The following is a 22,053-nucleotide window of genomic DNA, read 5'->3' on the forward strand; positions in this document are numbered from 1 at the left end:
ACACTACCACAAGCTCACTAAATCATAACAACATAATCACTCTGATACATCCCAGGTCATCAGCCACCTTTTCCCCAAACACCAGGGGAAAACTGTAGTCTTAGCAAACCATTTAGGAGATCAAAAGATTTGAACTCTGGCAGATGAGATGATTCAGGGAGAGTCTGAATTCCAAAACTGAAGTTTCTTCACTGAAAATATTCTGCTAGCAGCACCTTTCTTTAAAACCAAGGGGGGGGAATCCCAGCTCAAAAGACTTGATATATCAACTGCAGCAGCATAGCACAGAAAGAAGGGAGGTCACCCATGAAACCCTATCCCAACCCTTTTTTACTTTATTGGTTAAAAGCAATAACATCTTCAACTCCAGCTGAAGATATAGATAGATAGATAGATAGATAGATATTCCCTTTTAAAGTCACTACTTAATAGGTGAATAACCCTGCAGAGCAGATTATAGGATGACTGGTTCTCTCAGCACCCCCTCACCCGCATCTTCTCTCTTCCATCATTTGAGTGTGCCCACCATGACATCAGCTGAACAGCTTCTAGTCACATCTCTTCATACTTTTCCAGACTGGCATCATTGGAGGAAAGGAGTTATTAAAACCAGAACTAAGCAGGACTAAGCTAAATTGCTAAGCAATTTAACGCTAATATGTCAAATTAGAAATTTCTTGTGTAATTATTTAATCCTTAAAACCACCACCAGTCATATATAAAACCACTCCTCACTTCATAGGAGAGGTTTCAATGCTTTGTTTTAAGATTTGTTTCCAGAGTATTGGAATGAGGGGGGTATTACAGAATTAATGTCAAATTGGTTTGCAATGACATCATATGTAGTGACTTAAGTAGAAAAACCTGAAACCTTTTCCATAAATCTTCACTCTCCCTCCTCTCCTGCTATTGCACATGTTCTGTGTAGGTATAGTTTTTTTTTTTTTTGGGTTTGGGGGTTATGTCTTTCTGGTATTGCAAATGCAGAATTTCAAATTGGGACATTTAAAGTTGTCTAAGAACACTGAGATATATAGGTTTAAATAAGGACCAAGTACCCTCTAGCAACCCCATTGATGTCAAAAGAGTCACTCAGGTGTAACTGAGGACAGAATTTGGTTCCAAGTAACTAAAAAGGGCATAGAATATCAAATCAGCCCTACTTCCATGGTAGGAATTTAATAAGAAACAGCGTGCAAGCTGGAAGCATCTACAAAAGGTCAAATTTTCACTGGAGTCAGTTTAAACAACATATAGTAGAATTTACCTCACTAGAACTCAGGCTACATTATGGTTAGTAATATAACTGCAAAAAGGCTGTGGAGGTCAGTCATAAATTTGCACCATTTAATCTTTACAGTATGATAGCTTGTTGGTTACTTCAGTACGTTGGCTGGTATGTGAGCTTTCTTCAAACCTGCGGTGCAAAGTTCATCTTGTTCAGTAAAGTTACTGCCAGTGAGTGACAGGTGATTCTTAATAATTATATCCTAAAGAGCTGAGACATAGTGTTTGTCTTATCAGTTATAAATAGGTGTCTCTCTTCTTATTCAGATACTTTATTAAGTTGAATACATTCCTCTACAAATGTTGCATTGCATAATAGATTAAAGATGTTAAACTCTGGTATCTTAATGGTCATGAGTCATCCCAAATGTCTAATGTACATCAAAAATCATGGCAAGTAATTAAAACCCATAGTTTCAGCTACTGATGTGATACTCTAAGAAGACATGAAGACGGAGGTGATATTTTGCTATCCACTGACTTGTCTACATCAAAATTAACTGTTTCTTTGCTTTGGCTGGTGAATGCAGATGATAAACTGACGCTGGCAAAGGAAAATGGGATGATCACTTTTTTATACAAAACCAGGCTTGTTTTGTCTGCTAGGGAGAAACGAGTAAGTGTGGACACATGCTAAACAGGTGTCACAGCAAAATTGACATGGCTCTTGCTTCATTTTCAATTAGACAGCTTAGAAAGCTCACAAGCTTTTTTAGACATTAGAGAGCCCTCGTATCAGAAACTGAAATCTCAGCAGGTCTATTTGCACCTTTCTATCAATTAGTGTTCAAAATAAATGCACCTCTGACTGCGTTCAAACTTTACATTCATTATTTTTGAACACATATCTATTAAGAAGTGGCAATGAGCCTTTTACCTTCAGCTGTATTCCTTTAAGCTGCTAGAAAAAGATCAGCCAGCAAAAGAAATGTATTAATACGACACATTTATTTTGCTATGTTTCATTGTTCTGTAGACTTTTTGGGAAACATACAACAAAACTGAGATCAACAGCTTAGCAGGAGTCAAAAAAGAACTTATATTCATAGAGATAATGAGAGCACCAAAAATAGAAGGCACAAAAACCCTCATGCTTTAGGACATACGCTGATCTAAACTAACATGGGTTAAGAAGAAATTTCTTATGGGTTGGTTATTCCAAACTCTCTACTATGGGATTCTTGCACCTTTTTCTGAGCAATCTGCTTCTGGACACTATCTGAAACACAATACTCAACTAGGTGCCCACTGGGTTTGTTCCAGTACAGCACTTCCTGTGTCCCTATTACAAAAAGTGAAATGGGAGAAACTCAAGCATACCCAAGACCCATGCAGGTATGTTGTTGTTGCCCAACATTTCCACATTCAGTCACATGTGATTTTTTTTTTTGAAAGACAAGAGTACACTGCATGACATATTGCAAATCTGAGATACCCAGGTAACCAATCATATGACATACTGATATCTGACATCCTTGAAAACGTCTCCTAGCAAAAGAAATGTTAAGCCAACTTGTAATAAATACCACATACAAATAAATTTGCAAAAGAAATTAACTCTTAAGCCAAGTTAAAAAGTAGCCAACATTCAACTGTAACCCTGCGAAATCCATGTTAAAATCCAGTATGAGAATTATAAACTAGTACGATGATCACAGTCAGACATTTCAAACAGCATGAAATATGCTAATATAGTAATAAAAACACACTTTTACCTTATATCTCATTTTAGGACATGAATGAATGTAGAAACCCATATAGTAATAGCACAGCTCAGAAGCTTTTTCATGGAGTTGCCGCGTGAAAGCAATTTCCCTGTGAAAGTGAAGAAAAGGGAATAAATTGTGAATGCAAGTCTTCATAGATATATGTACCCTTTTTATAAAAGAATTACATTACAGTTCCCTAACTCTTGGCTTAAGTAAAGGACAAAACTCTAGTCAAATAAAGAATGAAAATTGTAAACTCAAAAGCAGTTTTATTTCAAAACCACAAAAAGTCAAAACACCATTTCAAGCAAAAGAGCCTCATTTTTGGCCTACCAATTGGCTGATCTGAAATTCAAATACAGGAGGTTAAAGGCACCCATTTAACAGGTTTCTTGTTAATATTCATGCTCATTGGAGTTCTATAGAAATCTAGCCCAGTCATTGTATAGAGACAGGCTAAAACAGTACAGGCGAACATCAGAGCATTTTTAAAATCAATGTTTCAAGGAGAAGCTTCTTGTTTATTTTATTGTGTGTGTTCTAGTGATTTATATGCAAATATCTCTATCTTCATGAGGTGAAAGCTATTTTTCACATATATAGTGCCTGTTTGTAGGACTTCCTCATGTAAATTAGGAGAGAAAAGCATCACAATACTTCACAATAAGTTTCTCTTTTTATTACCTGACACTGGGCACTGCTGCTATAGTAAAGGTTTTGTCAGTGTTTCCAGTATAATGCTCTTTTTTGAAACATTTGTAACTTGAAAGTTTAAATTTGCATCTGGCTGAAACTTGGATGGAAGCTCATCACTCTCGGTGTCTAATGGATCTGTGTGTCCCTGTGTATTTGAGAAGGAAAGGGGATAAGCAACATTTGTTTTTAATTTAGAATCATAGAATATCAAGGTTGGAAGGGACCTCAGGAGGTCATCCAGTTTAATCCCCAGACAGATTTTTTTCCCAGATCCCTAAATGGCCCCCTCAAGGACTGAACTCACAACCCTAGGTTTAGCAGGCCAATGCTCAAACCACCGAGCTATCCCTCCTCCCCAATTACTAATAGGGATATTGAGATCCTAATATGTTTAACTTTTTTTAAATTACAAGATGCTTACATATAATGGAAACTAAGTGCATCAAGTGTTTTATTAAATGTACTCTATACCTACGCATATATTCAATTCAAATAGAAAATTGTTGGACATGGTTGCAGAGGGCTGGTCCTTTCAGATGAGACAAGGAGCAGTGTACCTGTCATAGGCTCCGTTAAGGAGAATGAGCTAACTCAGTTCCACCCATGAGTAGTTAATTATCTAAGTGGCTGGGTGGCAGCTAATTAGAAACACTGGGCCTTATAAAATGGCTGAGTAGAGTCTGGCACTTGGAACCACAGGGAGTGAGGAGGCTCTCATGTAAGGTCCTTAGCCAGCCCCTTGAAGGGAAAGCGTAATTCCAGCGGGAGCAGCTTGGGGGCCAGCACTATAACCCAGAGCAGCAAAAGACAAGGGCAATCCAGACAGGGACTGGGAAAAGGTCCCAGAAAGGGACTGAAGAGAAGCCACAAAGGGCAGAAGAACCTTGTTGTTTGTTGGCACTCTTTAGTTTCTTGTTTTGTGACTTGGTTGGAGGATTAAGACACCTCTCTAGAACTGACTAGAGCATAAAGAGCCAAGAAGACCCACCGTGAGGTGAGAAACCGAGGTAGAGAGTGACTACATGCAACACAAGGCCAACTGGAGGTGATACAGGGAAGCCACTCTTCAAGACAGAAACCAATTGCTGCACATGTTCAAAATCCAGCCAAATAAAATGGCATTTAAGAGCTTAGTATGAATACTACAAGCAAAATAAACCCTTTTAAAAGTAATTACAATGTGACTTAAGCAATGTTAATATTTCCATTCAGATTACTTTGGGCCCACTGAACAACTGCTAAACAAAAGTTGGCATTTAAAATGAAAAACTATCTTTATATTTTAAAATCTTTTTAATTATAATTTTATTTTTTTCTTATGGAACCATGTTGAATGTTGATTCAACCAGATGAACGCAGGAATATTCTTAGTTAAAGCTGCCACTCCATCTTTAATTTACATATTATACAACTGTGCAGTCCATATACAGTCCATGTAAAAGGGATAATGGAGCCCTTTAACTACCTTTTATAAAACAGCAATGTATGACCTTTTAAAAATTATGCACACTTAGTAAAAGTACAGTATACTTGTGAGTTATATACCCCTACTGTGTACACATTAAATAAATTAACATAAAACTCTTAACTAGCATTTCAGTGCTACATAAAATAGTTGAACTAGAACTTGAAATATATTTGTTTTGTCAAAAAATTTAGAGTATTGTGAAGTGTTAATTTTCATGACATTAGGCGGTATTCAAAAGAGGGTGAATTTCATTCTGGGAATGGGAATAATGCAATTCTCAGTGTATTTTTGATCAGTTTATATCATTTAGTGAAAATCATTAATGCTGATATCTTACTAGTAACTTTCTACTCCTCTCCTTATTCTTTGTTGTGTTTCTACATTACTTAGTCAACTTCAAATCTCTTCCTTTCTACACACTCAGCAACATAAATTCTCAACAGCATATAGTGGAAGTGACAAAACTAATGTAGTTCCAATCTCCTCAGAGTAAAATTGGTAACAGGTTTTATAATATCAGGTTCCTTTGCGATTTCCTAAATTCTCTCTAACCGTGTGTGTGTGCGCGTGCGCACGTGTATGTGTAAGAAGAGTAACACTATGTTGGCCCCTTCTAATACTGTTGGGAATTCAGCTTTACTGCCTCAAATGCAGCATGATTTATAAGCTGGCCTCTTAGCTTGTTGAGCCATGAAAATGTGTTGTGCCTACATAAAGTTTAGAATTTATTATGTAGGAAATTTAAATCATTTCAAACATTCACATGCACAGTCTATGTCAATCTATTGTTAAACAATGCAATGTGATACATACAAAAATATACAAGAACAGTCTTTAAATACAGCACTCTTTCATTGTTCAGCAACTTTGAAAAATTCAGGTACTGTTTATTTAGATGCCTAACTTTGTGCAACATAATTTGGGCTGATGAAGTATTCAGTGAGTCTAGTAATGGTCTCTGCTTAAATAATATTGACACTTTGGGAAAGTTTTTTATGTAAAACTTATAACTTCTGGTTGAAGTTTATAAATTTACTGTATCACTGAATGCATCAGTGTATACTGTAGCAGCCATTTGGAGGGAGGTTTCTATAAAAGCAGGAAGCTCAGAGCAGGACATGGCAGTGAAAGGGGCAAAGACGAGGAAAATGCCACTGTATGTGTAAAGAATACAAAGAGCAAGAAGGCTCTTGCAGGGCCCTGAGTCAGTTGGGGGTAAAGCTCTCCAGGCAGGCAGGCAGGTAGGCCTGGGAGAAATTCTGATCAAACAGGGAAGACACTGAATGTTTTATGTTAAGATGTTTTGGGGGCTTTTTAATTTGGATAACTGTGACCCCAGAAGGGGTGGATCAAAAACTGTGACCTAGCCAGAGGGTCTACTAGAACATAATCTACTGGTAAAAGGTTTTCACCCTATTCCTAACTAGATGTACACACTTGCTTAACTTTCAGTACAAGAGTAGTCCTTAAATTCTTAAGGGAACTCAACTGAATGACTCATGCTTAAAGTAAAGCACCTATTTAAGGGTACGTCTTCACTACCCGCCGGATCGGCGGGTAGCAATCGAATTCTCGGAGTTCGATATATCGCGTCTCATCTAGACGCGATATATCGAACTCTGAACGCGCTCCCGTCGACTCCGGAACTCCACCACCGCGAACGGCGGTGGCGGAGTCGACGGGGGAGCCGCGGACTTCGATCCCGCGCCGTGAGGACGGGTAAGTAACTCGAACTAAGGTAGTTCGACTTCAGCTACGCTATTCGCGTAGCTGAAGTCGCGTACCTTAGTTCGACCCCCACCCCTAGTGTAGACCAGGCCTAAGATGGGGCCTTGGTGTTCAGTACCACAATTAACTACATTAAATAAATTGAGGTAATCAATAAAAGTGACATTGGTCTCATTTAAATCAGCATTTAGTCTTGTCTCCTCTTCTTAATAGAATATCTCAATGAAGTATGTAGTAAGAAAAGTTAATAACTAATATGCTTTAAAATACTGAACTCCTATTTTAATTCAATTAATACTTAAAGTGAATTACACCAACCAGCTAACCAGACAGCACTGATCTTTAAAGAAAATTTAGCATTCATTTGGTAGCCCAGACATTTTCTTAAATTTCACAGACTTCAGATTATTGAGGTATCATATATTTGTGGTCAGGGCTTTTCTTTAATCAATTTCAGGTAATTAATTATTAATCATAAAAGCCAATGTTCTGTATAGATCATCTTCCTTTCTTAAATTCTGACATAGAAAATAAAAAAATAAACAAATTTCATGGTAATTGTATATTAATGTATGTATCTAACGTTCTATAATTTGCATTTCACAATCAGTAATAGCTTTCTTGCTGAAAAATATTTTTTTTCTATAATGTCCACAATAAAATGGATATATTTTGCCTTGAGTACAGATTTTGTCATCCTTATTTATGTGCAGCAGGTCCTTAAGTCATCAATTAGCCCCACTGAAGATAGTAAACACCAGAGATGAATGAATAACTGACTTTTCAGTTCTCTGGCCCTTCCAGAAGATAACGGAACAATATAATTTTGATTCAGATTAAACAAAACCAAAAATTGAAAACATTTCAGCGAATTGAAAAAATCCATTCCAGGTCAGACAAAACATGTTTCACTCTCTCCAAAATATTTTGTTTCAAGCATTTTTAAAGGGCTAGATGAACACAATAGGAGGAGGAGATGGTGGTGGTCATTATGAATTGCCACTATGAACAATGATGAATAACCATTGGGCCAGAGGGATGCAATAACTTTAGTGCCTGGTAATTAGGGCACTCACATAGGATGTGGGAGACCCAAGTTCAAGTCCCAGCTCCATTGACTATTTAAAGCTATTTATAAACTGCTTCAACAGGACAGATTGAGACACCCACACCAGAGTATCCCATGGCCCAGTGGCTAGGCCACTCTCCTGCAGTGTGGGAGAAAAGTTCTGATACCTTCTCCACATCAGGCAGAGTGAGGAATTGAACTGGGGTTTCCCACATCCCACTTGCGTGGCCTAACCACTAGGCTAAAAGTTATAAGGAGAGCACCATCACCCCATTTCCTCCTCCTCACTCATCTCTTCTTGTTTTGTGGACAGTATCTCAGTCCTGACAAAAATTTGTTTGTCCTAAACTATTTGTTGAATTTGTATCAATTTTTGAGTTTTGTTTAGCTGAAAAATGCATTTTTTGGCAAACAGTTTATTTGCCGGAAAACTACTCAGAGGCATAGTAAACACTGAAATCAATGGGACTACCTGAGGAGTGAAAGACTACTTTCACATGAGTAAGAGCGGTCTGCACTTAAAGAACTTAAGTGAAGATGCTCTTACACCAATGAGAGAGCTTCTCCCATTAGCATAGTTAATCCACCTCCATGGAGGCTGTAGCTATGTCAAGAGGAGACGCTCTCCCCATAGCGCAGTCTACACAGGGGGTTAGGTCGGCATAACTATGTTGCTCAGGGGTGTGAATTATACCAATATAAGTCTGCAGTGTAGACCTGGCCAAAGAATGGCAGAATCTAGTCTATTGTGATATAAAGCTTGATTAATAAAAAAATAAATACCTTCATTTAAAAACTCCATTTCCTAATCCAAATAAAAATATGAAGCAAATAAAAATACTTTAATTTCAATATTGTCTTCCCTCTTCTAAATTTAATTCTATATTTTCCATCTACATGGAAATTTTATAGCTGCTTGAATACTAGTAGACAATATTGAGAATGTTCAGAACTTTTAAGCTAAATCTCGATTAACTACATACAGGGATTTTCCCCCTAAAAGCTTTTCCCTCATCAAAATTAAACAAGAAACTCTTGCTTAATATCTTCCGTATAAAATTTGGTTTGAAATATGGTACACAAGCTCAAATGTAAGAACAAATATCAATTATTACTAACTGAAGATCAGAAATGTTGTCCTCTTACCTTAATGCAGAGTAGACTCCCAAAGATAGGAAGGTATAGTCAGGATCATAGTACAGATACACAGAGGACACACAGTATGGAAGAACATCAATTACACCCACAGCAATTATCTTCCCATCTAGCCAATACTGCTGGTGAAAAGAACCATAACCACAATCGGGACCACTGGGAGGATTCTCTGCCTAAGGGAAACAAAAAAGGGGATAACTAGTGATTAAACAAGTTTTCTGTATAAACAACACTGAAAAAAGATAGCAGAGAGCAACACACACAATGAGCTCTTATTCCACACTACAAGGGATGGCCACACAATTTGAAGACCCTCCACTTCCATGCTACATATGTTCCCTATCACTATTAAACAATAATGCAATGTGAAGTCTCCATGAATACCTAAAATCTTAAAGTATCAAAATCAAATAAGATGGACAATCAATTCCTGTTTTGAAAAACATGCATTTCACAGAGTTAGCTTTATAGCTTGCAGGATGGTGTCAATGCATGATTCTCTCTATAGTCATGATCATTAGTCTAAACTTTGTGTACCAAACATCAGAAAAGGAATTCTGCTGAAATTATGAGCATTCAAAATTATCTGGTTTTTTTCCCCCAGATTATTATATGTGCAATTTAAAGCATGGTTGCAAACAATGCTTTTCCATGATATGGCCATGAGTCTTTTCCTACTTCTACCTTTATAAGGGACACGCCACCAAAGGTGTGTGTTATTTAATATAGGTATTAAATATTTAAATGGTATTTATAAATGCTTTATATTTCTTCCACTCATTAATATTCTCTTGTTGATCTGTTAAGAATTTATTTTCTAAAAATTCTATGTAAGATCAGGGTGCTGAAGAACCAAATTTAAGCTTTGTAGTCTTGTATAGCGTTTAACAGAAGACTGCAAATAATTCTTGTTGGACTAAGCACTTAGAATTGTAAGCAATGTTTTTAGTTTATTAGCAATGGGGAGCAAGAAATAAAGCAGGAACGGTCTGTTTTGATTCTTTTCCCTTCAAAGAAAGAAAGTGTGCAATCTTATCTTAACATCACGCATTGTTAAATAAAACAAATGGCTATGAAGGATCTGAATACATGTAATGATTCTTGTGCAATATATAAAGGATCTAACCTTAATTTTTAAAGCCACCTTCTAGATTTAATAGGTCCTACAGGGATCAAAGAATGTGTCAGAAAAAGCTATGATATAGGAGCACATCCTTGAACTAATGATGTTATGTTAGTTTTGCAGAGTTGCTGGAAAGAGATTAGATTTACCCTTCTATATCTGCTTTATGATTATTGGAACAAACCCCTTTTTGTATAACAAGAACCTCACCTGTAATCCTGTTGTTCAGATGGGAAAAAAACCCAACATACACCTCTACCTCGATATAACGCGATACGATATAACACGAATTCGGATATAACACGGTAAAGCAGTGCTGGGGGGGAGGCGCACTGTGCACTCCGGTGGATCAAAGCAAGTTCAATATAATGCTGTTTCACCTATAACACGGTAAGATTTTTTGGCTCCTGAGGAAAGCGTTATATCGAGGTAGAGGTGTAGTCCTCTTCTGATCAGTTGCTGGTATAGATTACCAATTTCAATAATACAAACTGACTCAAGGCTTCAATAGTGTAATCATGTAGCATAGCACAGAGTGCTATATTAATATGAACAATTCTGTCTAAATGCGTAGGTTTGAGGTTTTTTTATTATTATTCTTAAAACTATTTTGGGACTTATTTTTTGCTTCTCCCATTTTGGAAAAGTCAAAAATGTTCAGAAGTAGGACTCTGAGGACCTCATCTCAAGGCTTGTCTACACTGCCCCATTGTTCAGACTACAGGGGAATAAACAGCAGTGTGCACCAAAGGGCTGTTCTGTAACTCCCCTGTGTGGACACTGAGCACAGAACTACAAGGTACCTTGTTTGCATTAATATAGTTAGAGCAGTGGTTCTCAAACTTTTGTACTGGTGACCCCTTTCACACTGCAAGCCTCTGAGTGGACCCCCACCCCTTATAAATTAAAAAAAATGTTTTTATATATTTAACACCATTATTAATGCTAGATGCAAAGCAGAGCCTGGGTGGAGGCTGACAGCTTGCAACCCCCATATAATAACCTCAGGATGCCCTGAGGAGTCCTGACCCCCAGTTTGAGAACCCCTGAGTTAGAGACAGTGTAGCCATAGTCTCAGATTCCCACATGTTGTTAAACACATATATATTTCCCCTAGAGGAAGGCTGGATACAGGTGCAACACTGACTCATGCATCTATTTACCAAAGAGTGTTGCTAACTAGGTTGTTAAATGCATACATGAATATATTGTACAATATGGGTTACTGTTACTATGAGAACCTTAATTATTACTTCGTACTCTCTTCCTTTTGTGTATACCTTACTGTCAATAAGACTGCTACACCGTTTCAATATAATATTTGCATTTTAAAATGCTTTCTGTATTTTACCAAGGGTTTCCATTGTAAAATTATTTTCAAGAAAAAGTGCCAAGTTCAGTGAAGCACAAAGTTTGAAGATGAGTACTCTGCTTTGTAGGGTTCAAAAAACAAACAGGAAAACAATCTTGGCAATGTGCTCTCATACATAATATTAGAGTACAATACTTAAACTCTAGTAACACTTTTTGCTTTACTACAAATTGTCAGGATTTCTGAGGATTAATTTATGGTTTTATGACAAGAATATTTTGAATATGGTCCCAAATCAACCCAGAACTAACTGCAATGCAGGACAAGATTTTGTTCATGCCTCTTCATTTAATATATTACTTTCAGAATACGGTTATTGGAAGAAAAGTGTGAGGAGAGGGGAAGAACACAATACAGACCAATCCTGTCTCATGCTCACAACAAAACTGATCAACAAGACAATTCTGTAACTTCTGAAGAGGCTAAGCAGTCCACGTTGTACTGTTGCTACAGTTAAAATCACTATCCTTTAAAACAGTGAACGCTGAAATACCTTGAGACTGTATTTACCTAAGCAATGGGAGAGAGGGTGTAGATTCTAAACAACAGTATTACCATAAAATATGGACGCTATTCTTATTCTTAAAAAAAAAAAAGACAGCGCAAGAGGACAAAGACATACCTCAATATCAGAAAGGTAACAACATACAGAAAACATTCAATGTTGATGGTTCCACGATCGCTCCACACCTACCAAATGATACAGAATTGCATATTTCTTCTATGATGAAGGAGAGACCAAGATCTCATGTCCAGATATATACAGCAGTATTAGAAAAACTCCATATCCCACACTGCCAAATACAAGTTGGGGGCTTGTCTACACAAACATTTAGTTCATGAAAAGTTGGGGTGAGCATCTACCCCACAATAGCCTGCTGTGCACTAACTGTCCCTGGGAACCCTGCTGATGTACTCTAACACTTCATTAGTGGGCTTTATTCCACTCCCATTTCAAAGAAGGGCAGATCAAAGTGTAATAATGAACTGCTAAGTGCATATCAGCAAGGTCCACCTGAACAGGCAGATGCAACAGGCTACTGTGAGATAGATTCACACCCCGGCTTGCTGCAAACTAAACGTTAATGTACACAAGTCCATATTGTCACCACAGGACATGCACAAATCATCTGTAATCACACAACATGCAGTACTCGAGTCTCATAAGCTATGTCCTCAGCAAGATGCAGTTCTACGATCCATGTAAACATGGCACCCAATTCCCTTCAAGCTTTCTCCCTGTATGTCTTGAGTCATGTATATGCTCTAGTAACAGAGTCTGAAAGCCCATGCTCCCTCAGTGACTTAAGTGCAAACCTAAAATTATGTCAAGTTACAGCAATTGCTTTCAGTGCAACTTCACATGTGTAACTGAGGGCACAGAAAGAGACAGATGGCTATTCATTCTTTAGTCCCATCCAAAATTACCTTATTGGTCACTTGTGCTGTTTCAGTCAAACACTTTTTTTACTTTTAAATGGAGCAAATGTGATGTGGTTCCATTGAGACACAACAAACATGTTACCCTATTGTGACGGTGCCCCCCCATAAGGCTTTATGGAATATGCTTATGATTGCACGTGTGACATAACTAGAATATGTTTTAGGCTACATATGCCATGTAACATATCTATGTAAAGGTTATGATCTACTGAATGTACTTATCCTGTTTGTATGCGTGTATCATTTTTGTATTTGAAGTTATGAATATTGGCTGTGTACTGGCTTGATTTTAACTAGCCTAGTAGAGCATTTGGTAAGCTTCTTGAGAAAGCTTATTAAGTGCCCAATCAAAAACCACTTAAGCCAACAATGAACTTGAAGATGCCAATCCACATCTGAGCCTTCCCGGGAATGTGGCTTGGCTGGTAAAAACGGAGTCATGCATGGACGTGTGACTTGCCCATGTGACTCCAAAACTCCATCTTGGAGCTGGATGTTGTATAGAAGTAAGGAGGGGGTCTCCACCCACAAGAGAAAGTCTACTTAAACCCCTGGGAGACCCCTCCATTTGGATATCATCTGGCTAAAGAGAGAGCCTCTCCACCCCCAAGGATACCTGAAAGGAACTGGAACAAAGGATAGTAATAGGTCAGCACATGACTGTTTCTAGAACCATCCTATCATGTATCTGAAGATAATTGAAGATTACGCTTAAACAACTCTTGTACAAATGCAATATAGGATATTATCTGCTTACTCTAACGTCTAGATGCATATATATATACACACACACACACACACACACACAAATACATGGTTTTCCTTTCATAGAATCATAGATTATTAGGGTTGGAAGGGACCTCAGAAGGCCATCTAGTCAAATCACCCTGCTCAAAGAAGGACCAATCCCCAGACAGATTTTTACCCCAGTTCCATAAATGGCCCCCTCAGGGATTGAACTCACAACCTTGGGTTTAGCAGGCCAATGCTCAAATGACTGAGCTATTCCTCTTCGCCCCTTGTGTAATATTTGGGCATTCCAAGTTTTCAGAAAAATGAAATGTATTTTTACATAGAGGGAATAGAGGGAGTACTAGTTTGTGAAGTCAGGAATCCTGACTTCTATTCCAAGTAACAAAAGTGATTCGTTATGTGACTTTGGTCAGAGAAATTCCATGTCTCAGTTTTTCTATGTTTAAAATTGGTACAATACTGTTCTCAGACAGGTATTGAGAGGCTTAATGTTTACAGTAATTTAGAGTATTCAGAGTAACTAGTGGAGAATTTCAAACTGTAAAGTATTTGTTGCAGAAGAATCTTCAGAGCTGATCTTTTTTCTCAGCTCTCTAGGGAGTGGGCAGGTCAGGGTGGTTGGCTGTAGGGATATAATTTATTGTTGTTGTGTGTTTGTACAGGCAGTCTAGTATGCAGATTAGGTAAGTATCTAAAGCCAGAGACTGGTTCTTCAAACTAAGAAGGAAAACATCTTCTAATTTAAAATGTATTGTACAACTAATTTTGGCATGCCATTTTCTTTACCATCTAGTTCCCTTTAATCCTGAATTCCAGAGTGTTCAACTTAATTATCCATCCTGTCATGTTTTTCATTGGACAACAAGTTCTTTAGAAAGAACTGCTTTTCACTCAATAAATCTGATATTACCTTCTATTGCCAACTGTTTTACGTTACAACAACAGAAGGTGAGTTTAAGTGAAGAATTTTTATACCATAGCCTAGACTGAATAGACGATGGGCAGTTGAACTTATTCTGATCGGTACCACATGTCAAAAATTAGTCACATGAGCAAAAATAATTTCAACTGACTTGTTGAACAATTCAGTCACTTTTACCAAACAAGTAATTCCAATGAGAAAGACCATGCAAGTAGTGTTTACAATATGACCATTTATAAAAGGCACAAGAGAAAGTATTTGGCTATAGTCATTACAAACTAAATGCATTGAACCAGAGCTAAGATTGGAGTACACAAGCAAGATTAAAATCTTATTTATGAAAGCTGCATGCCCTACATCTATATTTTCCAAATATTCCTCCATTTAAAAAAAAATTATATGAAATAACCTTGTCAAAATTAAACCTCTAAATGGAACAATTTCAAGATTTTACAGCCTAAAACTCAGATGTTTCTCCTTGCACAGATTTCACCAATTGCTTTTGCAACCAATAACTGCAGTGTGGTATTCCTAACTCTAAATAGGACAGCTTGTGCATCAATAGAAAATGTGGACCTTAAACTATAGTGCATATACACTGACTTGTTTCTATGCAGATCTTATATCAGTTATGTTTTTCCTTATATAAACTATTTGTTCATGCAGCAGCTACTCAAAGACAAAAAACCTTGATTTTTGTATTTTAAAAGAATCATTTAAAGTAAATAAATTCAGAATTTTAAAACCTTAACCATATGTCAGAGTTATTTCTATATTAGATCTAATGATTAATTCTTCATTAGGGATTATTTTCACATATATGTTCCAAGAGAAAGCAACACTACCTTAAGCACCAGCTCTCATGCGGACCAGAGCTCTTAGCACTTTCTGCAAGCAGTCAGGAGTTAGTTTAGCCATTATTTCAAGTTAAAACAAAATTGAAACTGCTCTAATTTGTGCCGGCTGTTATGTTCCACTGCTCCAGCATTGTCGGAGCATCATGCTCTTGCCCCTTGCATGCACTCAGAATGCACATCACCTTGGCAACAGATGTTGATCAGGCCCTCAGCAAGAAGACATGGACTGAAATACACTCAATATATTAAGAGCAATACGTTTTTCTATTTTCATCTCATTCCACCAATAGAGGTGCAATAAAGGTGCACTTCTATTTGAAGAGTCACATCCCAGTACCTTAAATTTAGCAGAAAATACTGTATTACGCTTTTGCATTACACAGCTTCAGAAACAAGTACTTGTGTTTCTTGTAAATTAAACTGCTTCTAATTTCTTCACAGGTTAAAAAGTCAATCTCTGTGAAGCCGTAAAGTTGGAAGGATAAGCTTTTATCCACATGCAAAAAAAGTTTAAACTTAAATATCTGAAGTTAAAAACTGTCCAACCCGATTTGTTGAACTTTCAAAAAAAGGTAAATAGAATGACAAGCAGCACAGTGTATATATAGAATGACATTTCAGCTAATGTGCAGTTGTTTTGTGGAGTAAAAGAATGCCTGTGTGTGCACAGATGGTAGCGAGTAGAGGGAGAAAAGGCCATCTCAAGTCATCTCAACCAAAACGAATCAACGAACCTCCGCAAAAGAAGCACAGGTATCAAGTACAGTATTTACTATTTCTACCTTAAGTATTCCCACTATTAATTCCCACCAATTCAATTATTGTAAAATATTATGAACAAATTATATTTTACAATGAATGTATTACAGGCATGCCAATAATTCCAGAAAAGTGTTCTGGAATCTACGTTATATTAAACAAAACCTCACCGAATCAAGTTTATTTTACACATTTTCTCCTTTCATGCACAGTAATCTTTTGTAACATATTATTCCCCAGGCTCCCCAATATCTTAGTGAATGCTCAACTCCATTGAACTTGATGTCTTACTTGTATTAAATTCCATCTAGTGGCTTTTGAGGTACAACAGATCTAGAATACAAAGTCAATGTGAAACATTGATCTGTCCCTCAAGAAATGGGTGCACAGAACCTTGCACTATTGAAGTCTTTCTGGGACAATGTTTGGGACTCGCTATGTTAAGTACACCATAATTGACACCAGGTGATTAAGACATACCGTACAGGGCTCACCTCATCTACCAGAAACACTGCACCCTAACTCTTATTCTACAAAAACTCTGAGTTATTCTGATTACTACAAAAAGTGCCATGGCTTCTAAGATTAATGAGTCAAGAAATCGAAGGTCAAAAGCACTCTGTGGAAACAGTCTGACATTAGAAATAGTATTCCCTTAGTAACGCAGTTTAAAATATTTATGCCTTCAGGGTTTTAAAAAGATGGTGTCTAAAGACAGCATGGTCCAAGTGAAAAAAAATAAGAATTTTAAAAGCTAATAGTGTTTTTTCCTCATTTAATAAATTACATTAAAAAGAAAAACACTAGAGGGGGAAAAAAAGCTAAACCTCAAGCTGAGAGAGAGAATCCCAACACAACTAGGTATGCTGTGATTAAGGGCTATACAATATTATTAAAACCCCAGGCCCTCACAAGTCTGAGGCAAATGACCTTGAATGCTAACTTTTCTTCAAACAAGACCTAACATTTGGGTTATTTTTATTATGGTATTTTAAAGGCGATGGGCTTGCTTCAACCCTAGATTAGCAGAACATGGTACAAACTGTTGGGTGGCCTGGCTCCAGGCCATCTGGTACAGCAAGAGCTGCTGGTATCTTGTACCATCCCCAGGCTTCAGACACCCACCCCCTCACAGGGTGCTGTACCCTGAGTTAACAGACACTGGCGGCTACACTTGGCTTGCAGCAGCTGTTGCTGTGCACAGCTACTGTGCAGCACAGCTGTGTGGGCACTGGGACAGGCCCCTGTGCACAGACACCTGCCAGCCAGTGCAGTGTTGGGAGTGGTGCATTTGAGTGTGCTATTATGAGCATTATGAGCAGCATTCAGGTGCTTGGGGTGCTTCAAAGGGGGGGGGGGGGTGAGGTGTGGGGTGGGGAGAGAGAGAGGAGAGAGAGAGAGAGAGAGAGAGAGAGAGAGAGAGAGACCTGCTTTGTGAGTCCCCTGCCTGTTTTCCTGCATCCATTTTTCTGACCATTTCTTTCGTAATGCAAACAGCCTGCACAGCAGCTGCAGACAGAGCTCCGACAGACTCTCCTCCCTCCCCCTCCTCCTCCCCCTCCTCTCTCTCAAGCAACACTAGCTGCATTCATCATTCATCCCCTGCCTGCCTCATTCACAACAACAGCTGCTGTGTTTTTTTTTAGAGCAGCAGGGGAGAGCCCAGAGTTCACAACAAAACAAAGAGAGCATCATAAACAAAACAACGAGTTCTTTAGTTAAAAAGCATTAAAAAAAAATTCTGGGGAGGCCATTTCAGAGCTTTTGGTGGCCACACTGGCAGCAGCGCTGCATCACCCAGCGCTGCAATAGCAATATACCAAAGCAGAGAGCAGCAGCAGCGCAGCCAGCCAGGAGATGCAGCGCTGTATGTGCTGCAAGTGTGTGGAGTGGTGTGTAAGTGTGCAGCAGTAAAAAACCCACCACCAGCGCTGCAACTCTCCAGTGTAGCCAAGCCCTCAGACTCACAGAAAACAGCATAGTTTATAATTGAACAATTCATGTCTCACCACTAGCCATTCATTAACCTGTGGTAATATATCCTTATTTTATTATCTAGTGGAATTCATTTGACAGTTTTGTTTGCTGTTTTTTAGCACAGGAAATAATGAGAAAGAAAAAAAGTAACAAAATTCAGTATTTATTTAGTTTGAATAGATTAGTTGAACATATTTTTGAAAATGTATCACATTTTAATTTAAAAAACAGGCAGGGAAAAGGGTAAAACAGTCCCAGGAAGTTTTTTGTATCAGCTAAACATAAGGAGAGAGGCAGAATGACAGAAATAAGAATGTCCTATATGTTCTGCAGCAAATCTCTAAGTGTAAACAACTTTTACATTCACAGGGAGACCAACTAAATAATTTAAATCCCCAAACACAACAGTGTGGGATATCTGAATATATCACACCATGCTCCCAGTCAACAAGTTGAAGTTTTATACAAAAATAAGCTAAATTAGTTTCCCCCCCCACCCCCGAGGGTTGAGGCTACCAGGTCTCAATATGAATATTAGGTATCAATATAAAAAAAATCAATGATTCATTGGTGTGAGAATGATAAAGATTTACTGATATGGGTGCAGTCAAAAATGTAGATTTAAGAACTAAAACCAGGACCAAAAAAAGGTAAACTAGTTTATATCATGTCAAAAAAGTACAATAAAATGTATTTTGTTACATATTAATTCCATTTAACATCATAGTCAACTAGCTACCAATTCTATTAACACCAGAGGATTTGATTCCACTCTGACATCATACCATACTGGCTCTACATTTTTACATCTCAATGTTGTATCATTAGTGCTTTAAATCATATTTAATATTAACTTCTATCATATAATATATTGTATTGACCATAAGTCCAGTAATACAGTGGAACATGTTTATAGTCAATTATTATATTGAAACTTCACGTATTGTAGTCAATGTCCCAGATTGCTTTAATGCATGTCAGTCACTTTCACTTTTCTTATAGAAGCTTTACTTTATTTATTATTATTAATTTGTACTACCAGGGCACTTAGAAGTAATGGTCCAGGACCCTATTGTGCAAGGCACTGTACATAAACAAAACAAAAATATGGTTCCTGCCTCAAAGAACTTACGATCAAGGTAACTGTGTAATTTTTACTCTTATATAGTCTGATCACTACCTATTCCTGTTGTATCTTGGAATACAGCAATTATCACTTACCAGACGGAATGTAACAACCGTAACAATTAAGGGGATCATACTTCTCTCTCTTCTGCTTTGGATGTAAAGAAGAAGGTGGGAAGACAAGTCTATACTACCCATAAAGGGAAAGGAAAGGAGGAAATCTCTGGCTTCTAGTTTAGATACAGTTTTCCCTGCGGTCAGCGAAATTAGGCTTTCAAAGTGCCTCCCCAGTATTCTATGTACCTGGCAGCTCGCCACGCTCCTGGGGGTCCTAGAGGGAATCTTTTGCAAGGTGTGCCCTCGCTTTTTATTGGAACTCTGCTGATGTTGGAGTTAATTGTGTGAGGTTCCTGCATGCTATCACACTAACATTATGCCAGTTTACTAGTCAGACTGAATTACAGTATGTGGTCTTTTTTAATTTCTTCAGTTTTGGTGGCTTTGAACAGTCATGCTTACTTCTTCGGTTGATGCAATGTAAGCTATATATTTTCAACAAAGAGGACACTGATAAAAGCAACTCCTGGAATATATTTGAAAAATGTAAATCTTTGCTGTTTTTCTTGTAGCTGGTAATAATTCTCTATACCCACAAGGGAATAAATGTGGAATGACTTCACAGTTTGGCCAAATATTTTTATTTCCCGTTTCTCACAAAATAAACGACTGAACCAAACTTCAGCACTCATATGAATCCTTATAGGCATCAACAATGCTACAAGCTTTAAATTGATTTTTAATTAGCTATGATAGCTAAGCCTTATAGTACCACAATTTTAATAAAGCAAACTCGCTGCAGTATGTTGCAATTATTGGATGAAACCTAGGCATACAATCTCTCTCAGGTTTGCTTGCCAATGAAGAAACTATTTTCTCTAAACAACTTCAATAAATGTATATTCAAATTTTTTTACATGAACCAGTATTGCATAAATTGTAAAAGCAGCAAAGAATCCTGTGGCACCTTATAGACTAACAGACGTTTTGGAGCATGAACTTCCGTGGGTGAATACCCACTTCGTCAGATACAAGTGCATAAATTGTAGTTTTTCATTATGAAATTAAACAGAATTATTCACACTGTTCTAGGAAAAAAAGAGAACTAAATTAAAGTAAATGGTGAAGATTAATAATGGATGTCACCCTAATCATAATGGGGGAAAATATTGGTGTCTTAAATGTTCCAATACTGGATTACTTAGGGGGAAATATTTTTGCTTTAACTACATAGGGTTTCTGCTTTCATTTGAAAAGAGTTTCCTAATTTGCAAGCCCTTACTATTAGTGTAACTGAAAAGCAATTGGGATTGTTAGTAGTATATAAATGGTGTATCCAACATCAAAGGGAAAAGGAAAAACAAGCATGACCTGCAGCTTGTAGTCATGCACTTTGTCATGTGATCCTGACAGATCTCACAGGCTAAACTGGGTTGGGAAAAGGAGATAGTGGGGCCCTGATCCTGCGAACACTTGCACATGTGCTTAGCTTAATGCACTCTGAAACTCTCATTGGAATCAATGGGACCACTCACAACGCAAAACATTACTCAGGAATTTACATCTTTGCAGGATTAGGGCCTTGGATGGGAAACCAATTATAAAATCTTTGTACCAAAAAGCATTGTACCCCAACAGCTCTGAAGTGAAGATTTTATATGCTAATGTTCATAATCTCTAGCACAGAGGTGGGCAAACTATGGCCTGCTCCCGGCCGGCCCCAGCCCCTCCCCTGCTGTCCCCCCTACCCCGCAGCCTCAGCTCGCCATGCTGGCAGCGCGGGGGTGTGGTTGGCTCCGGCCGGGCGGTGTGGCTCAGGGGCAGATTTACAAGCAAACACAGGGTGCCCTGGCACGGGGGCCCCCAACAACAGGGGGCCCCAGGGCTGGGCACTTTGGCAGCTCAGCACCAGAGTACTCCCCACAGGGAGGAGGGGCTGCACTGTGGAGGAAGGGGAGCAGGCGGGCGGTGCGGGTGGGAGGAGCGTGGGGAACGCGGCCGGAGGACTCAGAAGGAGCACCGGTTGGCCGTACAGCTGGCCAGAGAGAAGCGGCGCTTTGAAGGGGAAACTGCTGCTTCTCTCTGGCTGCGCGGCTGCCCCTGCTCCTCCTGAGTCCTCCACCCATGTTCGCAGGGCCAAATTCCAAAAGGGGCTGGGGGGGATGGAGGGAGTCCCAGGGGGGCAGTTAGGAGCAGGAGGTCCTGGGAGGAGGCGGTCAAGGGATGCTCAGAGGACAAGGAGCAGGGGGAGTTGGATGGGTCGGGTGTTCTGAGGGGGGCAGAAGGGGGCATGGGGTAGCCTAGTTGGGGGGGCACAGCCTTCCCTACCTGACCCTCCATACCGTTTTGCAACCCCAATGTGGCCCTCGGGCCAAAAAGTTTGCCTACCCCATCTCTAGCATTCTGAATGTGCCCTAGTTTTAAAATACTTATAGCAGAAGAGTGTAAGGCTATGGTGTAGCGGGGTCATCACCCTGCTCCAGCCCTGAAGGAGTTAAAAACAGCTCTGGGAAAGGGCTGTCCCAGGGAGCCAATAGGAAAAGCTGGGAGGCA

The 22,053-nt window shown here is 38.6% G+C and overlaps 1 protein-coding gene across 14 annotated transcripts in view; it reads right to left on the minus strand.

The window, feature by feature from the left end:
- ATE1 (arginyltransferase 1) overlaps positions 1–22,053 on the minus strand; it is a 160,655-nt gene that overhangs the window by 73,583 nt on the left and 65,019 nt on the right. For 12 of the 14 annotated variants that reach the window (XR_005582743.1, XM_039481165.1, XM_039481169.1 and 9 more), the window contains 2 exons: positions 9,104–9,285; positions 3,003–3,102 (listed from right to left, as the gene is read on the minus strand). The exons of 1 other annotated variant lie outside the window; for it this stretch is intronic. Coding sequence is in view for 12 of the 13 variants with exons in the window: in XM_039481165.1 (XP_039337099.1) it covers positions 3,003–3,102; positions 9,104–9,285 (282 nt within the window). In the remaining variant the exon portion in view is untranslated. Of the gene's footprint in view, positions 1–1,148; positions 1,418–3,002; positions 3,103–9,103; positions 9,286–22,053 lie in introns of those variants that run through there. One more of the 14 variants, XM_039481174.1, reaches the window with a different exon arrangement.

This window comes from Mauremys reevesii, linkage group 7, assembly GCF_016161935.1.
Source record: "Mauremys reevesii isolate NIE-2019 linkage group 7, ASM1616193v1, whole genome shotgun sequence".
Taxonomy (NCBI): domain Eukaryota; kingdom Metazoa; phylum Chordata; order Testudines; family Geoemydidae; genus Mauremys; species Mauremys reevesii.